The 27,494-nt window shown below is 39.9% G+C and overlaps 1 protein-coding gene across 7 annotated transcripts in view; it reads left to right on the top strand.

Moving 5' to 3' along the window:
- Positions 1-5,599: 5,599 nt before the first annotated feature.
- The window catches only part of LOC131459187 (A-kinase anchor protein 13), an 88,610-nt gene continuing 66,715 nt past the window's right edge, over positions 5,600-27,494 (top strand). For 4 of the 7 annotated variants that reach the window (XM_058628682.1, XM_058628681.1, XM_058628680.1 and 1 more), the window contains exons 1-2: positions 5,600-5,831; positions 19,515-19,558. In XM_058628682.1, the coding sequence (XP_058484665.1) occupies positions 19,526-19,558 (33 nt within the window). In that variant the 5' untranslated portion in view covers positions 5,600-5,831; positions 19,515-19,525. Of the gene's footprint in view, positions 5,832-10,467; positions 10,609-19,514; positions 19,559-27,494 lie in introns of those variants that run through there. The other 3 variants (XM_058628684.1, XM_058628678.1, XM_058628679.1) reach the window with 3 other exon arrangements.

The following is a 27,494-nucleotide window of genomic DNA, read 5'->3' as shown; positions in this document are numbered from 1 at the left end:
AATGTTTAAATCTAAAAAAAATAATATCATAATAATCAACAATTTCATCATGGGTAAGTTAACAATGTTTTATAACTATAGAAATCTCCAACAAGCTATATTCAGAATAAATCATACTATGAGTTTTTCGTGTTTTCATGGTAGTATTTCACGGCACACATTTCTTTTGAACAGTTGGAAAATCAAAACACCCAGCGACAGTTTAAAGGTGACAGTTACACAGAGTTGGTTTGACTTAAATTCAACCCAGAGCAAACCTTCAGCGCTTCTCTCTATCTTTGCAGTTTCAGACCTTTATAAACAGAACATGTGTTAATGTTTGCCTGAATAATGCACAGAGGAACAGCCAGGTCAGCTTGCCATCGAATAAGTCAAATGTCTTTTCTGTGACTTTTTTGGAAATGTATTTTTGCTGTAGACGATAAGCAAAAAGGTTTCTCTAATCTGTATTTTATATTAACAACTGTGTGCACTGTGAGTGACGGTGATGGACACAATAAATTATGACCTGACTTTCCAGTTTCCCTTTTACTGTCTTTCAGCTGTTTACCTGTTTGTCTGTTTTATTTCACAGTCAATTACCTCATCATTTGTTTCCATTTGGCTGGCTGCTGTTTTTCAGCAGCAATTTAAAAAAAAGAAAAAAAGATATATATGTCGCAGCGACCTGCGATGCATTGCGGAATAACAGCGTTAGTGCCTGAACACAGTCGTACATTTAGAAAGTATGTAAATGAGCAGATACGACATTTTCCTCAGCAGTTAGTGGGGAACAAAGATAAGACAAGTATTGGACTTATATTTCCCAGGAGGCCAGAACCATAACTAAAAATGAATGCTAATATTGTTCTCTTTCTACTGGCAGTATCACTGCCACCAAAAACCTTGAGTAAATGTGTGTTTTTATCTTGTGCTGCACCTGGGTCACCAAAAATAAATAAATGATTCAAGTATGAATGGTATGAAGACATACAGTAATACAAGACAAAAACATCTTTGTTTTGTCTTTATCAATGGTAACGGCAACACGTTAGAAGGAACCGTTTTTCTGCCTGCATACTGTAGAAAAAAAGTAGTGCAACATGTTATTAACAGCAACAATAATACAATTAATTTCACAGTTAATTCAATAACTTCACACGTTTCAGAGAGGGACATCTGCTGCGACGTGCACATGATTTTACACCCAAATAGAAATGAAAAGTTTAAAAAAAAAAAGAGTGAGAGAGTCTGATTCATCACTAATTGAGATTCAATAATTCAATCAGCAGCCAACAAACCAATCAGAACCCAAGAGATCTAACAAACACCTTGTAACATAATCAAAATGGCCTCATTGTGACAGTGTGAGTCTCTAAGTAACAAACATTTCACTGTGTGTCTTCTAACCACTCACCAAACCTGTGTCTTGCAAGGACAGAGTTTCAGGTAGAGAGGGAATGACAGAGGCTCCATTTTCTCAAGACAGTTATTCTAAGTTTAAAAAAATAATTTGATTAGTTTTCCCTTTTCCTCCCATGACCCTGACTGAGATGAAATGTCAACAGTGTAAGTCTCAATTCCGAGACTGAATGCTGCACTTTGAAGGCTCTTCAGCCAAATGATATGGCCCCCGCTCCCTTTCTCCTCTCTCCCGTCTCCTTTATCTCACAGCCAGTGTGTTTTTGTCTATTTCCAAGTGTTTACTCTGACAGCGTCTTCTTTCCAGAACTATCACTTCCATCCAAGTCCTCCGACGTACAAAACCTCCCTTTCTCCCTGCACAAAGCAGCTATGTACCTCTTTGTGTTGTACTTGTTTCCCTGTCTTGCTTATGCTCTGGCGACCCGCAGACTGCCCTGCTTCAACATTCCCCCCACGTCTCTCCACTCCTGCTCCAATCTGCAATAATGTGTGTTCGGGCAGCTCAGCATGGCACTGGATGGGGAGCCTTTTCAATAGCACCTGCCATTTATCTAAGCGTCGGGCTGGTTACAGGTGGAGGAGAGAGACAATGCTCTGAGCAGATGATTATACTGGGGGAAAGGTCTGAATACCATTGTGCCAACCTTTCTGTGGTTCAGTTGTAATGGAAAGTGTGCACCTGGTGTGTTGCTAACTAATGCATGTTGTGAGTTTTAGACAGTTTGAAGTGTAAAGTTACACTTCGCAGACTGTATGAATAGCTCTGCAGGTCCAGTGTTTAAGATTAACGAGGGCTTATTGGGAGAAATTCAACTCCCCATAAGTATTATTTTATACAGTAATTGTAATCTTGCTTTAAAATAAAACTAATTTGGTTTCGTAGCCTTAGAATAAGCCATTATACTCTGAGCGAGTAACTTTTAAATACAAACAAACCATTGCCAAATGAGTTCACACAATCCTGATTAAGCCTATCAGCTCTGCACAACTCTCTTCTCAGTGTAGCTCTCTGTTTAGATGCCTGCACACAGGAAGTGATTTGTGTGATTCCAAAACATTGTGCTAGTAAAGCCAGACAGCAGCAAACATGGAGTGGAGAGTGGCTGAAAACACAAACAACCCCCACAATGTTACATTGTTTTTTGTTTTTGTTACCAAATGTTTTGTGCCACCTTGTGCCACAATGACTCTACAGAAGCCCAAATGGACAAACCAGTCAGAGTGTGCATTTCCCCTTTTGAAGAGAAAGCTTACAACGTAAACAAAGAAGAATAACATCCTTTATAGTATGTGAAGGCCATTGTTGTCACATGATGTCTGGGCGCATGAAAGGAGTGAGTGGAGGAATTCTGCATTTGTGACAATTTGCAGTCATAAGACACATTGCACTTTTAACTTCTGCTCTGATTTGTCACCCGATGTGGGTGCAAACACAAAACCCCTTATTCCCCAAATATAGAGACGTTTGATTCATTTCCCCCTCTCTATCCATCAGGCTTGATTTTAAGTCCCTATAAGTTCTGCCTGCTGCAGCTGAAAACACTCCATGACAGGATACAGGGTTGTGTTGTTTTTTTTCTCCTCTTTTCCTCCTTTCTGGCAACAGACATTCAAATGGAAAAGCCAGCAGACAGTGGAGTGACTCATCAGAAATGCTTTTGTCACAGTGATGATACACAGTAACAGATAAGCTTTGCCGAGAGCGGAGCGTCAGCACACACAAACCCAGACTCTGAATGAAACCATCCGGTCAGTCAACTTTATCGAGTGCCAGGCTGTCAATCTGGACTTCTATTAAATTATATAAAAATACACTACTTATCATCTTCATATATGAGCGTTTTCAGACTCAACACGCCAGCTAACTGCCCCAGGAACCACACTGAATGTTCTTTTTTTATAGCCACATAATAAAAGCTCTATTCAATTCCCACCGCTCAGATGATCCAGAGAAACGCCGCGCCGTGACTTTGAACACGTCACTTTCTTGTGTGTCGTTTGCCCTGAATGTGTGATGTTTCTTCACAAGTTCTAATGAACTGCACTGTTGTTTGAAAGGAAATGATGAAAGGTAATAAAAAAAAAAAACAATTTCTAAAGATTAAAGCTGGGGAAATGATTTCCTCCTTTCAGCATTGTGCTGCTGTGCTCTGCATAGAAACCTGATGAAAAGTAAGGTTATTCGAATAGTGAATCCTTTTAAAGTGTGGGTGCAACAAATACAGAGTGTCTCACATGAGTGGGCTGCCGAGGAACAGAGGCATTTGAATGCTAAACAGTGCCATCACTCCTGAATGCGAGAAACCATTTCAGTCAAATACAGATACTTTATGGGTTGCTTAGTTGCAGGGTAAAACCAAACATTGCTGTGCTTGTACTTTTCCATTATTTATGGATCTGTAGTATAAAAAATAAGTCAATCTCTCCACATCTCTGCTGGATCTTTGTATTAGACTTTCTCCCCCCTTTGAAGAGATCATTGCAGGAGGTGTTTGAACCAGCAGAGGGCAGCTCAAACCACGGCAGTCTTTTTTATGCATGCAGTCACAATGAGACAGCAATGAGACCTTGTAGAGCAGTACACACACCTTCAATGTACAAACCGCTGGACTAAGTGTGATTCAGACTTAAATGACTAAGTTATTGTCTTCACCTCTGACTTCCTGACAGGAAGAAAGACATCCTGCTCTCTCTCTTATGGCACTTTGACCTGTATTTTACAAGCGCTGCGTAGTGGATAGTTACATTTTGTGTCCTTACAAATCAAAGCATCCGTGTTTAGTGATACAAGATGAGATGTAGAGTTGCTCGTCTACTTTACAGTGTATATATATATATATATATATATATATATATATATATGTATACCGAACTGTACTAAACATTAAAGTGAAAACAGTTAATGTGTATAGTTTTAATAAAACTAACTGAACATTGACCAATGACACTGTTGTCATACGTGTCTGACTTTACTATTACTAGAAGCAGGGAAACATATTCGTCAATAGCTGGTTAGAAGGTGTGTGGGGTTCAGCCTTACCTTATACAATAACAGGACAATAAAGTTGAAACATGACCACAGTTGTACTTGTGTAGTTCTGAGTGTGATGGGTGTGTAGGCCTACTTCCCTCACACCCTGTGGTTAGAGTTATTATGGCAATGGTTAGGTTCAGGTTGATGTAAGAGGAAACTCATGTCAAAGAGGAAAGAGACTTCAACAAAACACTACTTGTCATTTTTTCCCCACAAAAAACTGACAAACAACAACAACAACAAAAATGTATGGGTTGCGCTCAAAAATTACACCAGGGATGCTAAAATAGCCACAAAGTTATGTCATGTTATAATCAAGTTATAAAACCAAGACACCCGTAGGGCAGTGATATGCAGAGATGTTGACACTCAGCCCAAAACATTTACTGTATAACATTAGTATGGCTTACATTATTATGTTTCATGGAAAAGGTGGGCCCCCTATTGCTGTGTTTATGCATTTGCATTGTATTTAAGATTAGATTAGATAAACTTTATTTTTCCCCTTGGAGAAATTAAAGTATCCTGCAGCTCATACTGGAATAACAATACAAACAACACATAACAATACATCCAACCATAAAAAAAAAACAGCAGTAAAACAATAAAAGTTGAAGTCACTGGCTAAAAACATTGTATAAGGCAGTGCAAGAAAAGAAGTCAAAGAAGAAAGAAGAAAGAAGAGAGGGGAAACAGACTGTTCTGAGATTAAAGTCAGAATACTGACTTTAATTCAGGCGTTTTTATTTTTATTTTTTTTTTTGTTTCCAAAGAAAAATCGGATGTGGTCCTAATCCTCTTCCGTACTTTGCTGCGTTATTAAAAAGCCTGATGGCTGTGCTGCTGTATATACATTTTAAAAGCCCCATTTGTCACTTCATAGGCCTCACCTCGTGTGACTTCTTTTATTTTGAAAAACAGAAACAGGAAGTTATCCAGCTTCATCCTGTTGTCAAAGTGCGACCAAATCAGGAACGTTACAGTTACAATACACGCGCTTGTAAAACGTAATACATTGTTCAATGAGAAAATAAATAAGAATAACAGTCAAGGCAGTTGTCCTGGTCTTCTTTGGACAGGAAGTGAACTTTGTGTGGCGTAAAGCTTATAATAGCCCTCCTGCTGACTCCTCCCACCGAGTTGTCCTGGGAAACAGTAACAACTGTAAGAAAGTGCTCTCACTTCTCATGTTTCTCTGCGGGGAGACGCTGCTGGGAGAAGGAACTACGCTGCCGCTCGTCTAATTCACTCAACAACAATACACAGCTTTTTAAAGGGACATTCCAGTTTCCAGTTTCGAACGTTCAAAGTTCACCCAGAAGGAGAATTAGTATGCGCCCAAAAACTGCAACGACTGCTTCTCCTGCCGCTGTTGCTTCTGCAACTGCATAAGGTAAGAGGACTCGTTTGCAAACGTAGCCTGTGCTACCACCACAACAATGAATGGACTCTGGAGTGACTTTGTGTCTGTTACACGGAGAGGAGGCGTTTAAAGGCTGCGGGACGCAGGGCTTTAAACTTGTTGCTTGGTAGCTACGATGACATGCTCCTCGTTATTCGCTGCCTGTTGGGCCAATGTGGGAAACTTCTCACGTTTCTGTGAACTCAGCGGCACCGACCAACAGCCCTGCCGCCCCATTCAAATGTAACGTGACCCCCAACAGAGGCTGCCAACGTAGAACAATTAAACTATATATTTACCGCGTAGCACATAGATTAAGGGTTGTTTCCATCTTAATATTTTTTAAATGACTCGTGGAAGCAACAGCCTACACAATTAGAGGTGATGACAGCAATACCTTATTTTAAATACTAATGTACTGTACAGTCACTGTCTGATGATGTTCTGGAAGGGCTAGTTAATCAACTTATCCAATGTTGAACCAGTAGTGGCAATTGCATTGAGGAAATGTCTGCTATTATTAATCATGCTCAAGAAGACCACTATAAAGCAAGCGTAAGGGAACACTTCAGTCATCAAGGAAGCCCAGTTGCAAGCACATGCTTTTATTTATTTATTTTTAATCTTGTGGGAGAGAGTACTCACTCATGCAAGGGAAAACAGTAGCCTACTAATTCATTTTCACTTGCTTGACCTCACCCACTTCAGCATGTTCTCAGGACCAGGCACATTAAAAATGGTTTCCCACTTTGTCACACACTTGCCCACGCTTACTCCCACCATTATAACACTAGATCTTTGAAGTGTACTTAAATGTTTTTTAACCTGCACCCTGAGAAAAGGAACATAATGTGGAGGAGCAGCCGGAAAGACTGGTTTTCTTTAATTTGTTTTAATACTTCCTAGCTGGCAGAAATGTTTCTTTGTTTGCTGTTGGGGAGGATGAATGACAAAAACGGGATACCGTTGTTGTTAATCCTCTAACTTAGTGGCACGAGCCTCATAAACACTGGTTTTGACTCCTTAGACACAGGCATCTGTTTCTTTTGTTGTCACTGTAGGTCAATAGAAAGGTCTTGTCAGACTGTCTTTTTTTGGCAACCTTGTCATCTACTGCTGTGAGACTGGCCTGTGAGTCAGTGCATTTGAATGTACGGATTCACCAAAGGTTAAAGGGTCGATGGATGTCATCATCTTTACTGACAGTGGTGTGCAGGCAGGGAGCACACAAACTGACTGCAGCTATGTTTACAGTCATTTAGGCCTGCCATCACATTTTATAGTTTGAGCTGGTGCAATGAATAAACTACCAACATTTATGAAGGTTCTAAGGTCATCCAGGTCATTGTTTCGTATACCTGTAGCAGCAGCAGCAGTATGCATGCTATATTAAAATAACAGTATCTTCTCAAGTAAAAATGAGAAGATGCTAGATGAATTGAATTAGGGGGTGTAAGAAAAAGATATTGATGGACTAAAATATCACCATATTTCATGGCGCTATTGGTGCTTTTTTGTTGCCTTTGACAGGTAGTCCACTTTTACTTCTCCCTTTTTCTTGAATAATCACATCAACAATCATTTGCTTCTTGATTAGTGTGTCACACTCCTTTCATGTGAGACCAACCTCCCCTTACACTTCAATGATGGCACTACCCTGGCTTTCTTAAAGCTGGAATAGAACTCTAATTAATGTTATTGGTAAGACTTGTGATTGTCCTACCAGCTATCAAAAAGGTCTGTTACACCAGGTTTATTTATTATAGATAATTACATACTCATGTTGTATGAGTTTAACTGATTGAAAGTTTTCTACTATATATTCAATCATATTTATACAAATGCTAAAGATCAAAGAATTTGATAGCTAAGACCTTTGCACTGTACTGTATTTTGTAACAAATTGAAGCAGCGTTAGTTCCTTTCTTATTTGTATCTATATTCCGTAATTATGAGGCCAAGCTATTTTAGCATAAAGACTGAATCTTTCCCGCTCTCTTTCTTTATTTTTTCAGTTTAAAAACAATGATTTACTGATTTTTTATGGGACTTCATGCCAGACGTTGTGCAAGTTTTTTCCAAGCAACCAGTTGCAACTTTGGGTAGTCACGTCTTGGAGCCTCTAGTACACTAGTATTTCTCCAGTAGTCTAAGCTGTAGCTGCAGATGCAGATTACCAGTACAAACCAGTACACATCCATGCAAATGTACAGTACATATTTACTCATAAGACGGTGACTATCGGGAGAAAATGTCTCAGCTATTCCTCCATGAAATGAAAGCTTATTATTCTGCTCTCTGTGTGTCCCAACAAATACTGTTCTCACTTTTGAGGCTGTCCCAGTTCCAAAATATGTATTTAGCTCCAGTGTAAGAAACAAATGAAAGAGGAGCCATCCTCCCATTTAGAGTACTGTAAATTACTATGAGGATTCTGCTGGCTCCAAGCTGAACCCAGCCAAGTTCTCATCTTCACAAACCCCCTAATTTAATGATGATGGTGGATATGCACTGTGTCAGCCTTGTAATTACACTGCATTTACTGTTGAATGGAGGCATTAGAGGAAATCTTACAGGTACTAGTTCATGATGTCTCAGGATGGGTTTTGTGTGCCTTGGATGGCGACTGCTGAATTCCCTGCTGATATTCTCAATAAAGCCTTGACTTAGTTTTCGTTAAGACTGGAATCACTGGAATCCTCTCAGCATGCCAAACAGCAGCCACACACTCCCTGTTCCAAACAGCAGCCTTCTCTGCAGCTTGCCCACTCTCTGTGCCCTCAACTTTATTTTCCCTTGGAAAAAGAATTTGTGGTTAATTGTGCCTGTGGTGACTCAAAGGTTTGCCATGAATTTAACCACACTGTTTAACTGGTTTTGGTTGGGCTTAACCCTGTGATGTGAATGTAATGCACTGACACGCTACCTGAGTTTTAGTAAACAACAGTCTCCCACAAGGACTTTGCCTGAATAAAAAAAGGAACATCATTTTGAGTTAGACTAGCATTGTATTGCAAATAAATTAACATTTCAGAGTATTCAAACTTGATCCATTCTCAAAAACTGCACAAACCGGCTTAAATTCGCTCTTCTCCTTTACACATGTACATTACATTACATGTCATGTGTACATGTACTGTATACTAATTATAGTTTCCTTTGTATAAATGCTACATGCAACATGAATTAAAGGTACATGTAATATGCGGTATAGCGTTATCATTAAGATGACACAGGACACTTGGTAATTGTAATGCTAAAACCGTTAGACAGAGCTGAGACTTATTCCTTTTGTGTGGACATTTGATCTCTGTGTTCAGGATGAGGGCAAATAAGTCAACCTGGCGTGACCAAGAGATTAAATTGTGATCAAAGCACTACTTGCATATTTGTGTGAACAAGACATTTGACAATTGACAGATGGACAAATTTAAAACTGAACAAGAAAAAAGAAGCTTATTTGAATGTGAAACACATTGTCGCATTTAACCAGGACTCATTTAAGCTGCTGCTGAGGAAGTTTTACTCTCCAGTGCACAGCAGACGTGCTTTAATTATTTTTGTGTACCTTTTTAGATAACAGCAGGAAAGAGATGTCAGGAAATTAAAGGCAGCATGAGATATTAAACAAAGTTTGCCTTCCAATTTAAACTGAGGACGTTGCTGTTCATAGTTTGTTTTTATCTGTTTAATGAAAATAAATAATATAAAAAAGTTACTCAACTTCAGTGACCAGTAATGTCTGGGTTAATGCAAATATTGGCCTGAATAATTGGTCTACCTCTATTTTACATAATATATATGTTTGATTTCACTACTTGTATTTAGTTAGCACTTGTTCATGAATTTGACGTTTTGTACAAAATATGATAATCCTATAAAATAAGATGCTTTGAGGTTTAAATACCCAGCAAATATATCAGATCAAAGGAGCTGCACCTGTGGCAGCAAAGTGAGTAACTACTTTGATACTTTAAGGTACATTTAGCTGCTGTTTAAGACAGCAGTTACGTTCTGTTCTGGGTGTTAAACGCTTCATTAACTGCATGAACTGCAAAATAAATTTTCCCTGAATTTGTTGCATATTTATTTCTGTCAATTGAGTTATTTTGAATGATCTTTACCTCACCTTCTATCTTTTTGTACTACTTCAATAAAGTGCTAAATTCAGAGATATAACTTTTATAAAGTCTTTTTACGGTGTGGCGTATCTAAAAATGTGTATTATGTGAGCATCCTTTTCGTCTACTGGGCAGTTTGACAAAATACACACATGCTTGTTTATGCTTTTTATGTCTGGCACTGTATCAGAAAAATAAAACTTAAACTGCTTCTTTCCCCTGTAATTCAGTGGTTGAGGTTGTGCAGCTGTTGACCGTGCTGATTCATAGCCTTTTGCATCAACACCAGAAACCTTGTTACGAGCCCCAAAAGATGGAGGTAGTGTCGACATTGTTTAGGAGAACACGGTCAAAGAGCAGAGGGAGGATAGTTGGACTTGCACCACTGCAGTTGCAGCAGACACCTGACCTGTGGCCTGTAGACTCCGCCTCTCCCCTCTGACATCAGGCTTTGATCTGCCTACTGTCTGTGTTAGCACAAAGCCATATTTAGCTCAGTGTAATCAGTGTGGTGAGAGCTTGCATGCTCGCTGCTGACGATACCTGGCTAGTATAAACACACCTGCTCTCCCTGATGGGCTTAACAAGAATTGAACGTGCACCAGAAGGAGTCTGTCCATAACTGGGTTCCATCAACTAGACTGTGGGTAAGGTTTCAGTTAATTCCTTCTCGTGGTTTTAATTGCTATAAAAGTTTCTCTGTAATTTGAGGTGACGGAGGAACAGTTACATAATCATAGCTTTTAGGTTGTAGTTGTTGATGTAAGCTAAACAAAATCGTGATTGTCTATGAAGCTAGGAGAATAGGAAGGACATCTTCCTTGTTTTTGTTTTGATAATATTCCCCAGGGCAAAGTCTGACTGTGATGCTCCTTCTGTGCTTAGCAACCTGTGCTTCAGTGATAGCGCTTTAATGATTTCCTTATGACCAAAGGGTTATACTCTTGACTTTTATAGAAATCATTTTTATATGATGTGTGTAAAAGTTGTGTTTGATACAAGATACAGTAACATGTAATTTGGGATCTAATGTAGAATAGTTGTAAAAGATGACCACACAGTTTATACTTGCAAAGGGGCTTTTCAAAAACATTTTCATGGCTAAATATTTGAAACTTGGAAGAGATGCAGAAAGGGAAAACTCAAAGCAGTCGAAGCTGAGATTAGAGTTGCTAAAAATGGGCCTAGCTACAAAAATGCTTGGTCGTGGATTTCCCATAATGCTTTGTTGTACTATTTTTTTTATGCAGAGTATGTTTTAACAAATGCTTAAATTGATGTCCTGGAGCAAGCTGCAGTTCCAGAGGTAGATTACTTCAGATTGTATTTAGCTCACAAGTATGTCCTGTTTGGGACGTAAAGTGTTCTTGTGGGCTGACTTGGGCCTTGTTAGTCTGACAGGGAATCAGTGGGGGAAGTGTGCAGTTCATGCACAACCACCACACTTCTCATAACCACTGCAGCGGTTTTCACTTCCAAATGATTTCTGAAGAGATGGGGGCGTGGAATGATGGTTATGTGTCATCTGGTTGAAGTGTAACTCATTGTAAAGTCCACGGAGAGGTCACCATTGTATCACAGGATAAACATACACAAACATGTGCATATTTGTGGGCAATTTGGAGTTTCTGATTGACCAAACTTGCATGTCTCAGCTTCAGGTAGAATAAACCATTGCTGTTATTTTAAACCCTCTTGCTGTATAATGCAACTAATAACCATAATGTCATAATATGGTCATTATCTGGCATACTTTATACATACCTTTTATTGTTGTTGTTGCATCACTGCCTTTCGATGTGTATCAGGTAAACTTGGTTTGTTTATTGAACTGATGCAACCTAAAAGTACAGCCTTGACTGCTATGGGGTGGGTGGGGGTGATATTAATCTGATCAGGTTGGCAATGAGACTGAGGTTAACAATGGCTAAATCTCTTACCTCCCAGTTGGGACTAACCCTTTTCTTTTTCTCAAACTTTGCCATCTCCCTTAGTTTCTGTGTGTTTGCTGCTATTTTTTTCTCAATGACAGTTACACGACTCTGGTCAAATGAATAAGTAAGTACTACAATGCTCTAACTCTTTTGAATTGGCCTGAAACACAGGCAAAGGTATCCGGTTGCTATAAAGCTCTTAAAACAGCAGCCCGAGATTGTTGTGTCTGAAGGTGAGCAATGTAGCATCAGCAGTCATTTTAATTCAATGTAAATTAAGTATGTTTTGGGAAGTTTTCATGTTTCCCCTTTGGAACATTGATACCCCTCACATATTGCATAAGTCAAATATGAAGCTACCACTACCAATCAGCTAGCATAGGTTAGCATAGAGAATGTGATGAGAGAAGAGGAAATGACTAGCGTAGCTTTTTCCAATCTTTGTAATAATATTTAACCTAGTTTTACCTGGCATGCTATAGTCTATTTGGCCTGCTGCAGTTTCATTATGAACCAAAACATGGTTTACTTCTGCGTTGTAGACCCATGTACAGTGTTACTATATGCTATCGTCAATTAAGTTGTTACCACCACCTGCTACAGTTATTATGAGATTCAACAATGGGGAAAAGTAAGAACAAAGCTTTCTGTTATGAGACCAACAAAACGGTACGTTCACTGCTTATAGTAAAGTTGTGGCCAAGAAGGAGTAATCAGGAAGTGGGTAACTGTGTCATCGTTTCAAAGCTCCAAAAATGTTTTCAAACAAAAACAAAGCCAATAGCATATTTTTATTTTTTTCCCCCCAGGAATACCTTTTTTGGTTTTCTGAAACACTGGAATAGTGTGAATGGCAGTCATATCCAAAGCAGAATTTATGCATTTTTAAATGAAAACATAGTATTATGAAACACTGTGAGTATAGTGCTTTGCAAGAAAAGAAGCCAAACTATTCTTTTAATATGACTTCAGTGCACCTCCTCATGGTGGTGGAAATAGAGGGGGAGGGGGTAGCATCAAACCTGGGGAGGAGCACTGATCAAGGCTCAGGCCCTGATTACAGGCTGGCCCCCAGTGTCCCTCACAATAAGATAATGCTATCTGGGCCCACAGGTATTTGGTTTCAGTGGAGAGGGTAATAACTGTCACCAAACACTGAGGAGACCTTTCATCCCCTGGCCTTGTGTTGTCAGCCAGCGTTTGTGTGCAGTCTCTGCACAGAGGCAGCTTTTGTGTGGCCTGGTACGGCCGCGTCACCATGAAGGCCTCATATCTGTCCATAGAGACAATAGCTAGGTTAGATTAAATCAAACAGCCGTGACTATCTAAATGGTCGTCAACATGCTGTGTCCAAGTTACTGTGGTGGCATTGTCAAGAATGTGATGTAGCCCTGACTAATTTAGCCGTGCCCCAGAAGAGCCGAGCTGATAGTGAACCGTAAAAAGAATTAGCTGAGCGTTCAACACAAAGCAGACGCACTTGGACTCTCTGAAGGTTTGTGCTGTGGCTGTGGAGTGCAGTCATGTGGTCGTGTTAGGCCACTACCTAGTGGTTAAACGTTGGGGGAGAAGATTCGAAAGGTTAAGCAAATGTCTGAGTTAAATATTAATACCTCTCTGAGCCTCATTGAGCCACAGTGCCCCCTCAGTGTCCCAGTTTTGAAGACTTTAGAAGAGAGATAGCATTATTTGAGGAAAGTTGCTGTTGAGAAAAAATCTAGCAGCAACATTTTCATGGTAGGGAGTGAGAGAGCGTGACATTTTTTGTAATTATTTGTAATTAAACTTTTAGTTTGGATTTAAAAAATAAAGATATTCTACATGTTGTTTCTAGTTTATCAAATATAACGTGTTTGTTTCAATATGCAAAAAAAACAAACAAAAAACTGTGTAGGATATGAAAAACATGGCTGGTTTACAACAGAATTAAGGAGTTATGATTGAAAGTGAAGATCGGGGAACTGTTTGACAGTTCATATGAACTATGTCTCCCACCAGGCTTTTAACCAGCCTTAAAACCTCTCCCTGGCACTCTATCTGCCATGAGGTTTTTATCCAAATCTCCTTATGCTACAATGAGGCCTTGCACCCAAAACAAGAATGCTGAGGGTATTGAACCCCTAAACCAGCAGAATCCTTTGTGGGGGTGACGTCAAGACAAGATGTGCGTATATTTAATGGTGATGTACAAATTGAGTCTGGTAGTGGCAAAAAGAAAGGTACCCAGGCCAGATTGGTCTCCTTTTGATTACATAAGAGGGACTGAGCCTTCATGGGCAGGGTACAAGCTCGGTCTTGCTCCTCCCTAAATTCTGTCTCTGTTGTCATCATGGAGCTCCGGTATTGGATGACACCTCGGGTCTATATTAGGCATCTGTGTGCCTGTTTACAGGTGTCTCCATGTCCTTGACTGCAACTCTCTATACATACTGCTGAATTTAATAAAGCTTCATTAAGAAACGTAGGTCCCCATAAGACAGATCCTCAATGACATTTTTCAAGGTCATTACTTTCCAATGGGAACATTTTTCAGTCTAGACAGATTGCAGTGTGAAGCTTCGAGGTGACACTGATGCACCTTATGCTCAATGAGTTTACACAATGCAACTTATTTAGTTTTTCAGTATTTTCCCTTGATTGTGCAGTCTGGACATTTTAGTAGTACATTATTGAATGTTTCGAGGGGTGTTTTTGTTTAGGAAAAGTTGGATGAGTACTGTGCTCTATTTTAGCAGCAGATGTAAACATTAAGACCCGTGAGTTTTCTTTAATTTGATTATTTTATGAAAAATGGTGTGTTTACCCCTGGTGTGTTCTTCTCCTGGAAGATTTCGGCTGCTGACTCACACTGAGAACACAGGCAAGATAATTGTGTTGTGGAAGAGTCATGCCAAAACAAATCATGCCGCTATTATAATTTGTTTAAAGCAGTTTAACAAGATGCACTTCTGCATAGTTTTGTAATTAAGTGCAGCAAATATGAAGCACACTGAACATGGTCATTTTGAATTTTACATCCCAGTATTGAAGCTCAAATTTGACAGCATATCCTCCAACAAAGGTGTGATAAGGATGCTTTTTATGGCTTAAAGATCAGTGTTGCACTTGAATGGAGCACATAGATCATGGGGTTTGGGAGGAGTCAGCATTAGGTTTGTCTGTTAAGGTTCTTAGTCATCCAGGTCATAGTCATCTTCACGAGTTAGCTGTAGGCAACTGCACTTGCTTTAATTAAGTTGAAGACATTTCACCTCTCATCGAAGAGGCATCTTCAGTTAATAGAGCTAGATTAGTTTGTGTCATGCATGACACGGATGCACTTTTCCCCTGAAACATTTTTCAACAAACAACACTCCTCCTAGCAAACGCGTAAACTTCAACCTGCACCGAACACGTGCCTTTGTTTTATTAGTTTAAAGGGTTGTGGCCTTTGGACAGGACTCAGCTGTTTCTACAGGAAGTCTCTGAGGGAGTGGTGTTGACAGAGATTATGCTAATGCCGTCACAGGCCACCAGTCACCTGTGATCTATACCAACTGTCTACTATTCCTACCATCAGTCCTATGGGTGAGTTTTATGTGATTAGATGCATACAGCTTGCCTTTGATAAAGAAAAGAAGTTAATTCAGTTTGATCATGACGTGGTTAAATAACCACCTGCAACCTTTTTGAGGAAGGAGATTCATGCATTGCATTTGTTTGCCCTCAAAGATACAAAGAATAATGTAAACACTAAATGTGGATTTCTTTTTCCAAGAAAACATCACCAGGTATCTTTACGTATCAGAGTATGAAAGAAAGGTCAGTGGTCATTGATCCTCATATTGCCTCCAGACTGTTAACTGGACTCATTTGGATACACAGACGTGGACAACACATTTACAGACAGAGCGGTGAGAAAAGGATGTCTTATTAGCTAATAAGCTGCAGTCTTAGACTGCCTCGTGCATGTAGTTGTGCTGGGGAATCCTCAGCCTCAGCTGATAATGGGGAGAGGTGTCCAGAAGACAGTCCAATTAATGAGTTGTGAAGCTAATCCTATTCATCCCCCCATTCACGCTGCAGTCACATGGCTATTATGGCTTATTCTGATAGCCATTAGAGCCGTGGAAGCCATAACAGGTCCATTCACATCCCTGACTTGCTGCATTACTACTCCTATCCCAGCATTGGGAGTCCTTTTGTCTCTTGATTTATCAGTCTATTTGTGATGGCTGGGCACTTGAACGTAGCTGATGCCCCTGCTTCTTTGTGGCCTATACCCACAGCAGAGGAAGCAAATTCTCTTTTAGTAGCAGTTCAAAAGCATTTTCTGCCATAATGAGGACTCTAAGGAGCTTGACTGAAGGCTGGCTGCACCCAATGTTTTAGACCCAGTTAATGGGTTGTGCAATATCTATAACTAGGTGTCAGGTAACCATAGGTTGTGCTCAGAGAAGGTCATTTCTCAAGGTTCTTCTGTTACCAGAGAAAGAATCTGAGTTTGATATGGACATCTTTTTGTTAATTACACATGTGATAGGCAGGTTTTTAACAGATGTTGTTATTTCTCATCTTGTTCAAAGATTTGATTTGATTGATATGAGTTTTATGTATATAATTGCCCGATTATGGGTTCAACCAAACATGTCAACATGTATCAAACTTGAACTTTGCAGTTCTAAGATGTAATTTATTTTGTTCAACACTCCTTTTTTTTTCTTCACTATTTTATGGCATTGCAACTTGACCTACAAGCACAGGTGTTTTCCACAGCACCAAAATATCTTGTTGCAGTAAATTGACTGGAACTTGGTTACCTGTGAAGTTACTGCAGCCTCTGTGATACAAGAACCACTTCTGTACTTTCCTGCATCAGGAACTGTAGTTATAAATGACCCACAGGGAGAGGGACGCTTCTTTTCCCCAAAGAGCATCTATTCCTGAGTTGAAAAATTGAGCAGCAAGAACTTTTAAGGGATGCAATGAAAATGTATCAAATAGTGTTTTCCATAACAATTGCAATTTCATTGCAACACTAGGTTTTTAATTATTTCTGACTCTAGCAGTGCTAATAATTATGTCCCAATTAAGTTTGTACAATGTACTGAAATAACATGGCTGTTTCTTTGAGCTTTCTGGGTCAAAAACAAAAATATAAAGTAAATCAATGCGATGGATTAAATGTATGTATGGAAAAATAGTAAAATGACAATACAAAACTGAATGTGTATGGCCAACACTGTGTTGATGGATTACGTAACTTATGTTGTATGACTGACTATCAACTATATTCAGGACAATAGACTGGATTGGACTTTCAAGTGCTGGTGCAGAGCTAAAATCGAGGCTGGATATTTGTCTGTCTAAAAGAAATCCTTCAACCTGGAAAGTCGAGAAACGTCTCATTTAAATTCATTCTGACATACATTTCCTTTAATGCCTGTTGAGGTGCCCTTGAGCTAAGAAAGTGACCATGGAAGTGGCAGACTGAGCTCTTATGTGTAGCTGCCAGATGTGACTATTTAAAGCCAGGTGAAGTGAATAAACTGCAAGAAAGCTGTGATTAAGAATTTTAAACGGTGAAGGGCAGCATTACATCTCTTGTCGGAAATTGTCAAAAGAAGAAGAATAAAATGCAAAGTGCGCAACAATCCTTCCCTCAATTATTGTCTTCAACACTCACAACTGTGAGTGTAGCAAGATGCTTGTTCCAAAATATTTCTTATAAAATTAAAAGTGGGTTACGTTTTGCAGTGGCCATTAATGACAGCGGCGATCTGTCCTGTGTAAGCACATTTGAGCAAGACCTCGACTCATGCGTGGTGACATACTGTGAATTAGTCAGAAAGACGGCAGACGACAAATGCCCCGAATTTCAAAATGCTAGAGAATGACTGAGCTTGTTGGGGACATTATGTGAGAGTCTTCTAAGTTGTGCATGTGGTGAGGAAGCTGGTCTCTGGCCCAGTGCACTTAAGGCAAGAGGATTAGACTCCAGAGTATTATTAGAGCTACTGATTATCCCCTTACTTGATCCGCCTAATTCTAGCTCAAGCCCATTTATTTAACAGAAAAGTGGAAAAAAATGTTTGGATTGGGGGTAAATAATGTGAATTGGCCTTGCTGTGCTTCAGCGCTCTGTTGAGTCCAGCATTGACTCTTTTTGTGTACTCTGCCGAACTCATTAGGTCCCGGCCTTTTGTCGCCAACTCCTCCGCTGTGGGCTGCGTGTGATTAATGCACTGCTGACCACTGAGGCCAACAGCAAGGACTTGTTTTAATGCCAGGGAACAGCAAACAAAAAGAAAATATTCTCTCCAAATAACTGAGGAGAATTCAGGCTCTCAAAGCTGTCACGTCCCTTGATTTATAGATGAATGCATGCAATATCTCTTGAAGAAAGTTCAATAAAGAGGTCTGTAATCCGTTTGTCCCTAACTGTACAGCTGTAATATGTTTGTTTGGATGTAATTACACACTCACTGCTTCTGACCTTGTGCACAGAGAACAGCTTTGAGGCCTGTGTCTCAGACTGGGAGTGGGGAATCAAACGTGAACATGAGCCTCTAAATCCTGCTAACTGATCGGCCCAGCATAAACCCGTGTGTAAGAGGCAAAGCAGTGTGCTTTGGTAGTTTACTTCCCTTCTTTTCTTAATGAAAAATGAATAGGTGATTAGGAGGCTTGAGGCTTAGAGCTCACAAAACGTAATCACTATGGCAGCAATTTTACAGTAAACAAGCACAGAAACCTGTGTGAGTCAGTGTGTGTCTTCTGTGTTTATTTGTGTAGAGGTAGGGCCACTTCATTTAATTGATTATTAACATATTTAGTGATTCATTTGGTCGTCTTGTTCTCTCCCGAGCGGTCTTATTGTACTCAAACACGATAACAGCTCTTTAAACTTACAATTTAAAGAGAAAATAACAACAATGGCATTTCAGTCAAATTGTATTTAATTGTGTGACCAATAATCAAACCGATCAGGGTCAAAAGTCAAGGTCAGTTGACTTGGTACATGGTATTTGAGGAATCCTTTCACCTTTAGCACAAACACTGATTTGGGCGATGTTTGATGTGACTTCACAGTAACACCTTGAGGGAGTTTTGTCAAATGTGCTACAAATTTATACTTTTGCACAAAAATGTGACTGAAATTGCACTAAATCTAATTCCTCAAAGTCGGACTTATACGCCCAGATAATACAATTGGGAGTCAAATTACTAGTGCATGTATACTTTCAGTTAAACTCAAAGTGGCTTAGGTGCTCTGTGCATGTTCCACAGTAGCAACCCTCTGCTTAAACCTGGAAAATGACCAACAACATGGTGAAATCCAGGCTGAAAGGAGGCATATCACCACCTAGTATAGCAGGGGTGGTGGACATACTTTATTCAGTAAATTGATTTTATTCTTAGACAAGAACAATAGTTCAGCTCAGCATCAAGGTGGCCTCACAAAACATGGCCTGAACATCACATTCTTTTTAAGTCAGACATCCGTATTAGACTTCCATTGAGCTGCAGAATAGAGAGACGGCTTTGTATTAGATATTGTAATATATTTTTTTTATGAAGTTACAGTGTAACATTCACATACCTAAGCTCTAACTTTGTATTTGCTCTTTCCTTTACAGTGTCCAGGGACATGAAACTCAATCCACAGCAAGCTCCGTTGTATGTAAGTATCACCATGCAAACACACAAAGAAGCTGTTTCTCCATTTGTGTTTTATATTTCTGAATGTCCTGATACACAAACGTCCATGCAGATTATGGGTGGGACCACTTGCATCTTTATCCTCCATAATGAGTTTGATGACATTCACGTACACACACACACACAGGCACACACGCATCTACACACATGACCTCACCCTCTGGACTTCAAACAAGGAACAAGTATAATTACCCGGAATGTAAAAAACACAGAGGTGTGTGGGTATCGTGTATGGTCACTTATTGGAGAACGCAACGTCACTGGCTATTTTAATGTCTTCTGCCATGCACCCACTGGAAGCTGTTTGTCCTCTTCTCGCTGTCGTTTAGTGTTAGTTAAACTTAATAAAAAGCACTTGATTGTCCGATGATTTTTTTTTTTACAAAAATAGAACCAGATAATCTACGAAAAATGACTAGCACGAGGCAAAAACAAGACTACTGGCACAACAACTGGAAAATTTTTTGATTATTTTTAGTGTGGGTTCTTCATCCATTCCTATGGTGTGTGTGTGTGTGTGGTTGTGTGAACTCAAAAAGTTACTTTTGTGTAGCTACAGTGTCCGCGCGGGCGTTGACAAAGATGAACTTAACTATGGAGACACAACAATTATGTCGACTTCATTTCCCTACAGATATGAGCAACACACTTAATGCAAATGTGGTGGATGAATATTTCCGGCCTCAACCAAATTTTTGTGGCTCCTTTTTCATCGGGAGCAAAGGTCAAATATCTTTCAAAGTTTTTGTTTATACTTTATACTCATGCTGGCGGCATTCTGTTTTTGCGTTGTATTTGCATACATATACGTCGGTATAAATGTCTGCGCATGTCCTATTCTTCTAAATGTGATATTGAAGTAATCCTTAGAAATTTGCAATGAATATCGATTTAGACCGAAGGATGGACCGATTCAATTTTGTTTTGGTTTTGGTCAAGGTACAGTCACTCTGACCTCACAATTGTTTTTTACCGAGTGAATGTATAATTTTTAACGCCTTGAAAGAGAGTGCTTTCAATGATTCATTTTGACTCACCAAGTAACTGATATAATTTGAGAGGCTTAAGGTCAAGATCGCTGTGGGGGTACAAAGCACAACTTTGGCCTCTTGAATATTACAGTTCTTTAAAATCAACATCCACTAATGCAATAACTGTTCATTATGTGCCTGTATCTTGTGAATATTTGGGGGGGGGGGGGGGATTAGGCAAATCTCCATGCTGTAGGTGTGAGAGTGTATGGTTGTTTGTGGCCCTGTGATGGACTGGCGACCTGTCCAGGGTGTACCCCGCCTTTCGCCCAATATGAACAAATAGGTAGAAGATGAATTACACGACAAAAGTTCTATTCATTTGATTTCTAATTTCACATTAAACGTAAGAGTTGGCGGAAGCAGCTTGTTTAGTATCTACTGCATTTCTTGTATTCACTGCACATACTGGTGCCCTGAGTCAGTCACCTGTGTGAAGCCTGTCAAGTGAACCTTTTGACAGTTAAGCGATTTCAAAACAGACAGACAGATGCATTTACAGATACATGAATTAAGGGTCTGGAGAAAATTAATCCATCCTTGTTTTAAGCTTGGGGATGTTTAAACTACCCATTTCTGGCCTGTGACCATACAGTCCCTGTGTTTGATGAGCTGGTTATCTCAGCTGCACTGTTGCACCACCTGAGCTCTTTAGTTTTTCCATAAAGACTTGAGTGTATTCAAGTTGCCCGCTCAGTCGACTGTGTGTGGAACTCCTTAGAGGGAAGCACCTGGGTGGCCTGTTCACCAGTGGAGTCAGGTGAGGTGGTTCAGGTAGAGGAGCTTGTTGCTAAGGCGCTGGGTCATGCGTGCCAAGCAGGAACCACCGTGCAGAGTTTGCCTCATCAACTTTACATCTCGAGCCTCATTATTTATCTTCAGCTAGCACTTGTTCCTAAGGCTAAGGGTTTGCTTTTAAAGTGAATGGTTTGCTGTGTTGCTCAGCCATTACAGGTCATTACACGCAGTCACTTAGGGCCTCTAACAAGCAGTCAATTTCAAGATTCCTTCACTTTCGCGTGTGGATGAAGCTCAGAGATGCCTAAATATCCCCTTTCAGAGCCTGTGATGTTTTTCAGAATACACAATGGCCTGGGGCACTTTCCTGTTGTCATTCGTCTTATTATCAGAGTTTATAGCTACTGAGGTGTGTGTGTGTTAGTGACATTATTGAGTGTCACTATTGGCAGGTGAGGAAGGCACACAGGAAAAGCGATGGAGGCATGTGTGTGTGTGTGTGTGTGTGTGTGTGTGTGTGTGTGCGCGCGTGTCTGTAACCAACCGGACACCCTTATCTGTGATTTACAGGCAGAGCTTTTCTTTAGTGGAAGGAGAGTAGTCGAGCCTTGTTAGTCATCAGATTTCGGACACTTATCACAGCAGTTCACTGTGAGAGAGAGAGAGCTCTTCGGGGTTAAGTAGTTAGTCTGTAATTGTATCTTTTAAGAAAACACACATTAAGGGAACTGAGAGTCTGAAGAGTGACTGAAGATGAAAGCCGTAATTTCAAGGACTGGAATGCTTGATCGCTAATTGAGGAAAAAAACATGAATGATACAAAAATGAATTTAAAGGCGGACTCTTTATCTCTTAATTGCTGAAGCCTTTTAAAAATGTGTTGTCTCCGAATAACAGAGAGAGAGGCTCTGAATGCGTAACGCAATATTTGCATTTTTGCTCGCTATGTTTTGCAGAATGGCTTACAATTAAATTATCATGGGGGGGGGGGGTCAGCCTCTAATACGGGGCATATGACTGTAATTGCAACATCCGTGACCTCTCTGTTACGTGATGGTCCCCCGCTGCACAGTTGCATAGATAAGAGAATGCTCTTGTGAATTGGAGCATGTGCGTAATTTAATTTTCTCGCAGATTGTCCAATCTAACATGTGTGAACAAGAGCTAATGTGATGTCTCCCTGCCTTCCACAACTTACCAAAGTGATGGCGGATTTCCATAAATTGTCTTAAAAACCGTCTAGTGGAAACAAAGGTGGCATTGTTTACGGGTAAGTCATCTAAAAGTGTGGCCATATTCTGCTTCCAATAAAACCCTTCACTCACTAGGAAAATGCATTCAGTATGTGGGCCTGCCAGCAGGAATGATTCACACTGTTAGGGAGGTGTAGTTATAAATCTTTAACTTCATGTCAGGCCAACTCCTTTGCAGTACATCACATTCTGATCTCTTGCCAATTGTATGTTATTGTTGTTATAGTGGTTTCTATGCAACAGGGCTCAGGAAAAGAGTCAGTGTTTTTATACAGTAGAATTCTTTTTTTTACCGCATATAAATAACTGATGGGAACAAATTGGATTGTGGCACTGGGATGCCTTGGGAAATTGTTGAGATACTACTGAAGTGCTGCAAATTTCTACTTTACATTATCTTCTCTGTAGCATGAAATTCAGCCAAAAAGGGTCAGTGTTTTAAGCTGCAAAAGACTGCAATTTATAACATCACCATCACCATTAGAATTCATATTTAAAAAAGGGGGGGGTTGGCAAATAGCCTCCAGCTGTTCTTTTAATGTAGCTCAAAAGCGGCCAGTTCACCATTGAAGTGCTATGATTAGCAGGTCAATAACCCAGCAGGTCACTTTGTTAAGTACTTATTACCAGCAGAGAGCTCAATCATACCGACGGCGTGGCTCAAAGAAAGCCATTTGTGCACGTCTCACTGCTTTAAAACTACTATTTGCTGTTTTTGAGGCAAAGATTGACACGTACGTTGTGGTTAGTTTTTACGTTTTGCATCTTAGCCATTGTTATTATGCGACTTAGTGTCACTAGTTTCACTTTGTGATGTGTCTGTTTGCAAGGTTTGCAAAGGTGCCCGAGTGCAGCTGTGTTTCCTGTAGCAGCCCCAGCAGATGTTTCACATCTCTTGTGTTTTCTCCTTCCAGCCCCTGCCACCACATGTGCCTACTCAAGGGCTGACAATGATCCTATTCAGTCTTTTTTCTCCGTATTTCCTCTTCTGTTGAAAGAAGCTTCAATTCATGTAATCCCAGATTGACTGCAACAAAGTTTAACCAAGGAGGTACAAAGTAACTGGAGTAGAGTGAAATAAATATTATACCGTCATTTCATGAATTGTATTAATTATTATTTTTTTTGTTAAAAAGAAATATAACTCTTCCATAATATGGGATTTATAATGGGTGGATAATATTTTTGGCAAAATAAGAGGCAGCTGTGTTGCTGTCAAAAATCATTTGAGCAGCTTTTGTGTCAGAATGTAGTTAGATAGTATTGAGACTGAGGCATTTCTCCATTCAGTTTAAATATTATTGAGAGACCATTTCTCCTTTTTGTAGTGAGGCTATAGAACTCATTTCACAAGAAAATATTTTCATTTCATGGAGTGCCAAATGCACAAATCCACTCCAGTACCACAAATCTTAATTTATAGAGTCTGACTGGTACTAGATTGTTTGGACCAATATCAATTGTCTGTAGAGTGTTGGCACGTAGTTGGACCATTTTTAGTGGTGTCATTGTGTAATTGTTTTCCCTTTGGAAAGTGTTTTTCTAATCAAACTATTTATATCATTCTTTTAAAATTGTAAATTACTCCACATATGCTTCGTGTTGTGTATGAAAATAGTTTTATACTCGTTGGACAACATACACACAGTACACTCACCTGCCACTTTATTAGGCACACATGCTCAACTGCTTGTTAAGGCAAAAACTGTGGAATCAGCCAATCACACGTCAGCAACTCAATGCCTTTAGCATTTAGACATTGTACAGATGAAGTTGGGTGCGAGGTTGAGTTTGTTGTTGTTAGTTGTTTGTCTCTATTTGGCCCTGTGATGGACTGGTGACCTGTCCAGGGTGTAACCCCACCTTTTGCCCTATGTCAGCTGGGATTGGCACCGGCACCCCCCTGTGACCCTCATGTGGTAGAAGATGGATGGATGATGGATATTTTCCACATGACCTGCTGAAGTTCAAACAGAGCAACAGAGTGGAGAAGAAATGTGCGACTTTGAATGTCGCATGGTCTGTTGGTCTTAGTATTTCAGAAACTGCTGATCACTGCACCAGTGAGTAGCAGTTTCTACGAGTGGAAATGCCACATTGATGTCAGAGGAGAATGGACAGACTAGTTTGAAATCAGAATCACAAAAATCCAAACCATAACTTCTTTAAACAAAATACAAGATACTTTGGATTATTATTATTATTATTACTTTTTTTTTATAATGATAGATGGGCAACATCAACTCATTACTACAAGGAGACGACTATCTTTGAACGAACAACACGTTGAACCTTGATAGGCTGTAGCAGCAGAGGACCACACTGGGCACCACCACTCCTGCCACTTTATTAGGTGTCTAATAAAGTGGCAGGAGTGGCAGAATAGAGTGGTTGGTGAGTGTATATACATTACAGCACAGTTATATAGGTCAATACCCTGTGAAAATTGGCTGAGCGATATATCGGTTGAGCTTTACACATTTCCAGTTAGGGCTTGGAATAAGAGAGGAGGTTTAATGGAGAGAACGCTGGCTTTCGTCCAGCTCATTTACACTAGTGACTCTGGTCTGCTTGTTAAAGCTCAGACTCTCTATGCATAGCAAAACCTGCATCATTCAAGATGCATTTCAGTTGTAGCTCTCAGAGGGTTACTCCAGGCTCTATCCTCTTATGTGTCTATGTGGTCATTTTGCTCAAAAGACTCATGGAAATTTACTTGAGGTTGTGTAATTATTATTATTTTTTAATTAATAATCATATTATATAATGATTATTATTTATTATATATTATGATTCAATATTTATTTATTTATGTTTGGCACATGACATTAGTTGGCTAATCTACTATGATTGAAGTTTCTGGTTCAGTGTGGTCGGAGTTTGTTGTCTTCTTGTTTTTTATTGCAAAAAGTATGACCCAATCCTAAACGGGACATGAGGATTTCAACCAACTGACCCTCCCCTATGGAACAAGGCCTTGAGATTACTGCTTTATAATACCTCTTCAACACCATAATCAGTGGGTTTATGCAGATTTTTGCCAGCAGAGTTTGGTTTTCTGCTTTTTTTTCCTCCACTAAATTATGTTTTCTGTCAGTTCACTGCACGTGCTACACACAGCAGAAGAAAGTATGGAAAGCAGTGACAATGTCAACGCTTACACTTTTGTATCTTGCCACGTGCTGATAGTAGATTGCTGCTTGAATGGTCAGTCAGTCAGTCATCATCTACCGCTTTATCCTCCGCCAGAGGGTCGCGGGGGGTGCTGTGCCAATCTCAGCTACATCGGGCGATAGGCGGGGTACACCCTGGACAGTTTGCCAGTCCATCGCAGGGCCACATACAGATAGAGACAAACAACCATTCACTCTCACACTCACTCCTATGGTCAATTTAGAGTGTCCAATTTACCTATCCCCACATTGCATGTTTTTGGACTGTGGGAGGAAGCCGGAGAACCCTGAGAGACGCACACACGGGGAGAACATGCAAACTCCATGCAGAAAGGAACCCGGGTCTTCTCGCTGCAAGGCGAGAGTGCTAACCACTACACCACCGTGTGGCTGCTTGAATGGTGTATGTCTCAAATTATGCCTCGCTGGAAAAAAAGTAATTTGGGCAAAAAAAGAAGTAGAAGATCATATTCCCACATTCACTCAGGTGTCTTTTTCACTGCAGTTTCACAGCTGAAGCTCGTAAAAAAACCTCTGTCTATTGCAGGCCTTTGACTTCAGAGTGAATGCTGGTTGTATTCTCTCCCACTGCAGACAAAAGCCAGATGTTTGTAGGTGTCACTGGGCCCTATGATCAGTGGAAAAGGGGCTTAAGAGAACGAAGAACCTTTAACAATAACCCTACCCTCCTTGACACCGGCCTTCACTGGCTCTTATGTTAGGCTGTTCACATTGAACTAGGCCGGTGAAAGGATTGCGACACAATTTAAGTGGGACGAAATTATCCCTCCTCCGTGTTGACAAGCTGCAGTCCCCCAGTGGAAAACAGCTAATTCTGAACAATATCCCCATTTTTGTTGCTTCACCTCCTCCTCAGAATGTCCTCGGATGACACCACATCATGTCCCACAATGCTTAGACACAGTGCAACCAATTGTCTCTTTGGTAAAAAGCAGGCTGCACAACAATCTGTGCACAATTGTGTTTTCACATTGGAATATTAGCATTTTGGCAAGATATTATCGAGTAAAAAAAACCCACAGTAAATGAGGAAAAAATGACATTGGTTTGTATGTTTTAAAGTGTAATTTAAAATGTGGTGTTTGTTTTAGAGATAAACCCCACAATCCCACAATTCAATCTCCTTCAGAATCTAGTTGCATCTTTGCTGCACGCACACCAGTAGATTAATATTGTATTTTATACCCAAAGTCATTTGCAAGTGGAAAACCTGCCCGTGAAATCATGAAAAAATAGAAACGGCGTGGTTTAATTAATGTTCCAGTGAAAAAGATAGATTCGTTAATAGAGATTGCCAATAAAGAAGTGTAGTTGTTAATCATGTTGTCCCCCTCCCTTTTGTCAAGATGTTTTTTTTTTTTCTTTCTTCTTTAAAATCATTCTCCTCCACCTCTGCAGTCTGAAACTGACTTGGCTCTCCCATTGATTTGTCAAAAAGTCAATCTTCTCCTCCATTTTTCATTACTGTCCACTGCCTCAGTGTTTGTTTGCTAATGATGTGATGTGCCACATTTTAACATCAATAAATCATTATCGTATTAACTTTGCGACATTAGTGTAACTGTTTGTGTGAAATGTGGCAGACTCCACAAAGCCTCTCATTAACCCTGCTGGTATAAAGGCATCCACATTATAAGAGGGACTGTAGTTCACACCTAGAATCAGCATATGCTTTAAATTAT

The sequence above is a fragment of the Solea solea genome, chromosome 5, assembly GCF_958295425.1.
Source record: "Solea solea chromosome 5, fSolSol10.1, whole genome shotgun sequence".
In the NCBI taxonomy this organism is placed as follows: domain Eukaryota; kingdom Metazoa; phylum Chordata; class Actinopteri; order Pleuronectiformes; family Soleidae; genus Solea; species Solea solea.
The sequence above is the reverse complement of the archived record's forward strand: the minus strand, read 5'-3'. Positions and strand labels throughout refer to the sequence as shown.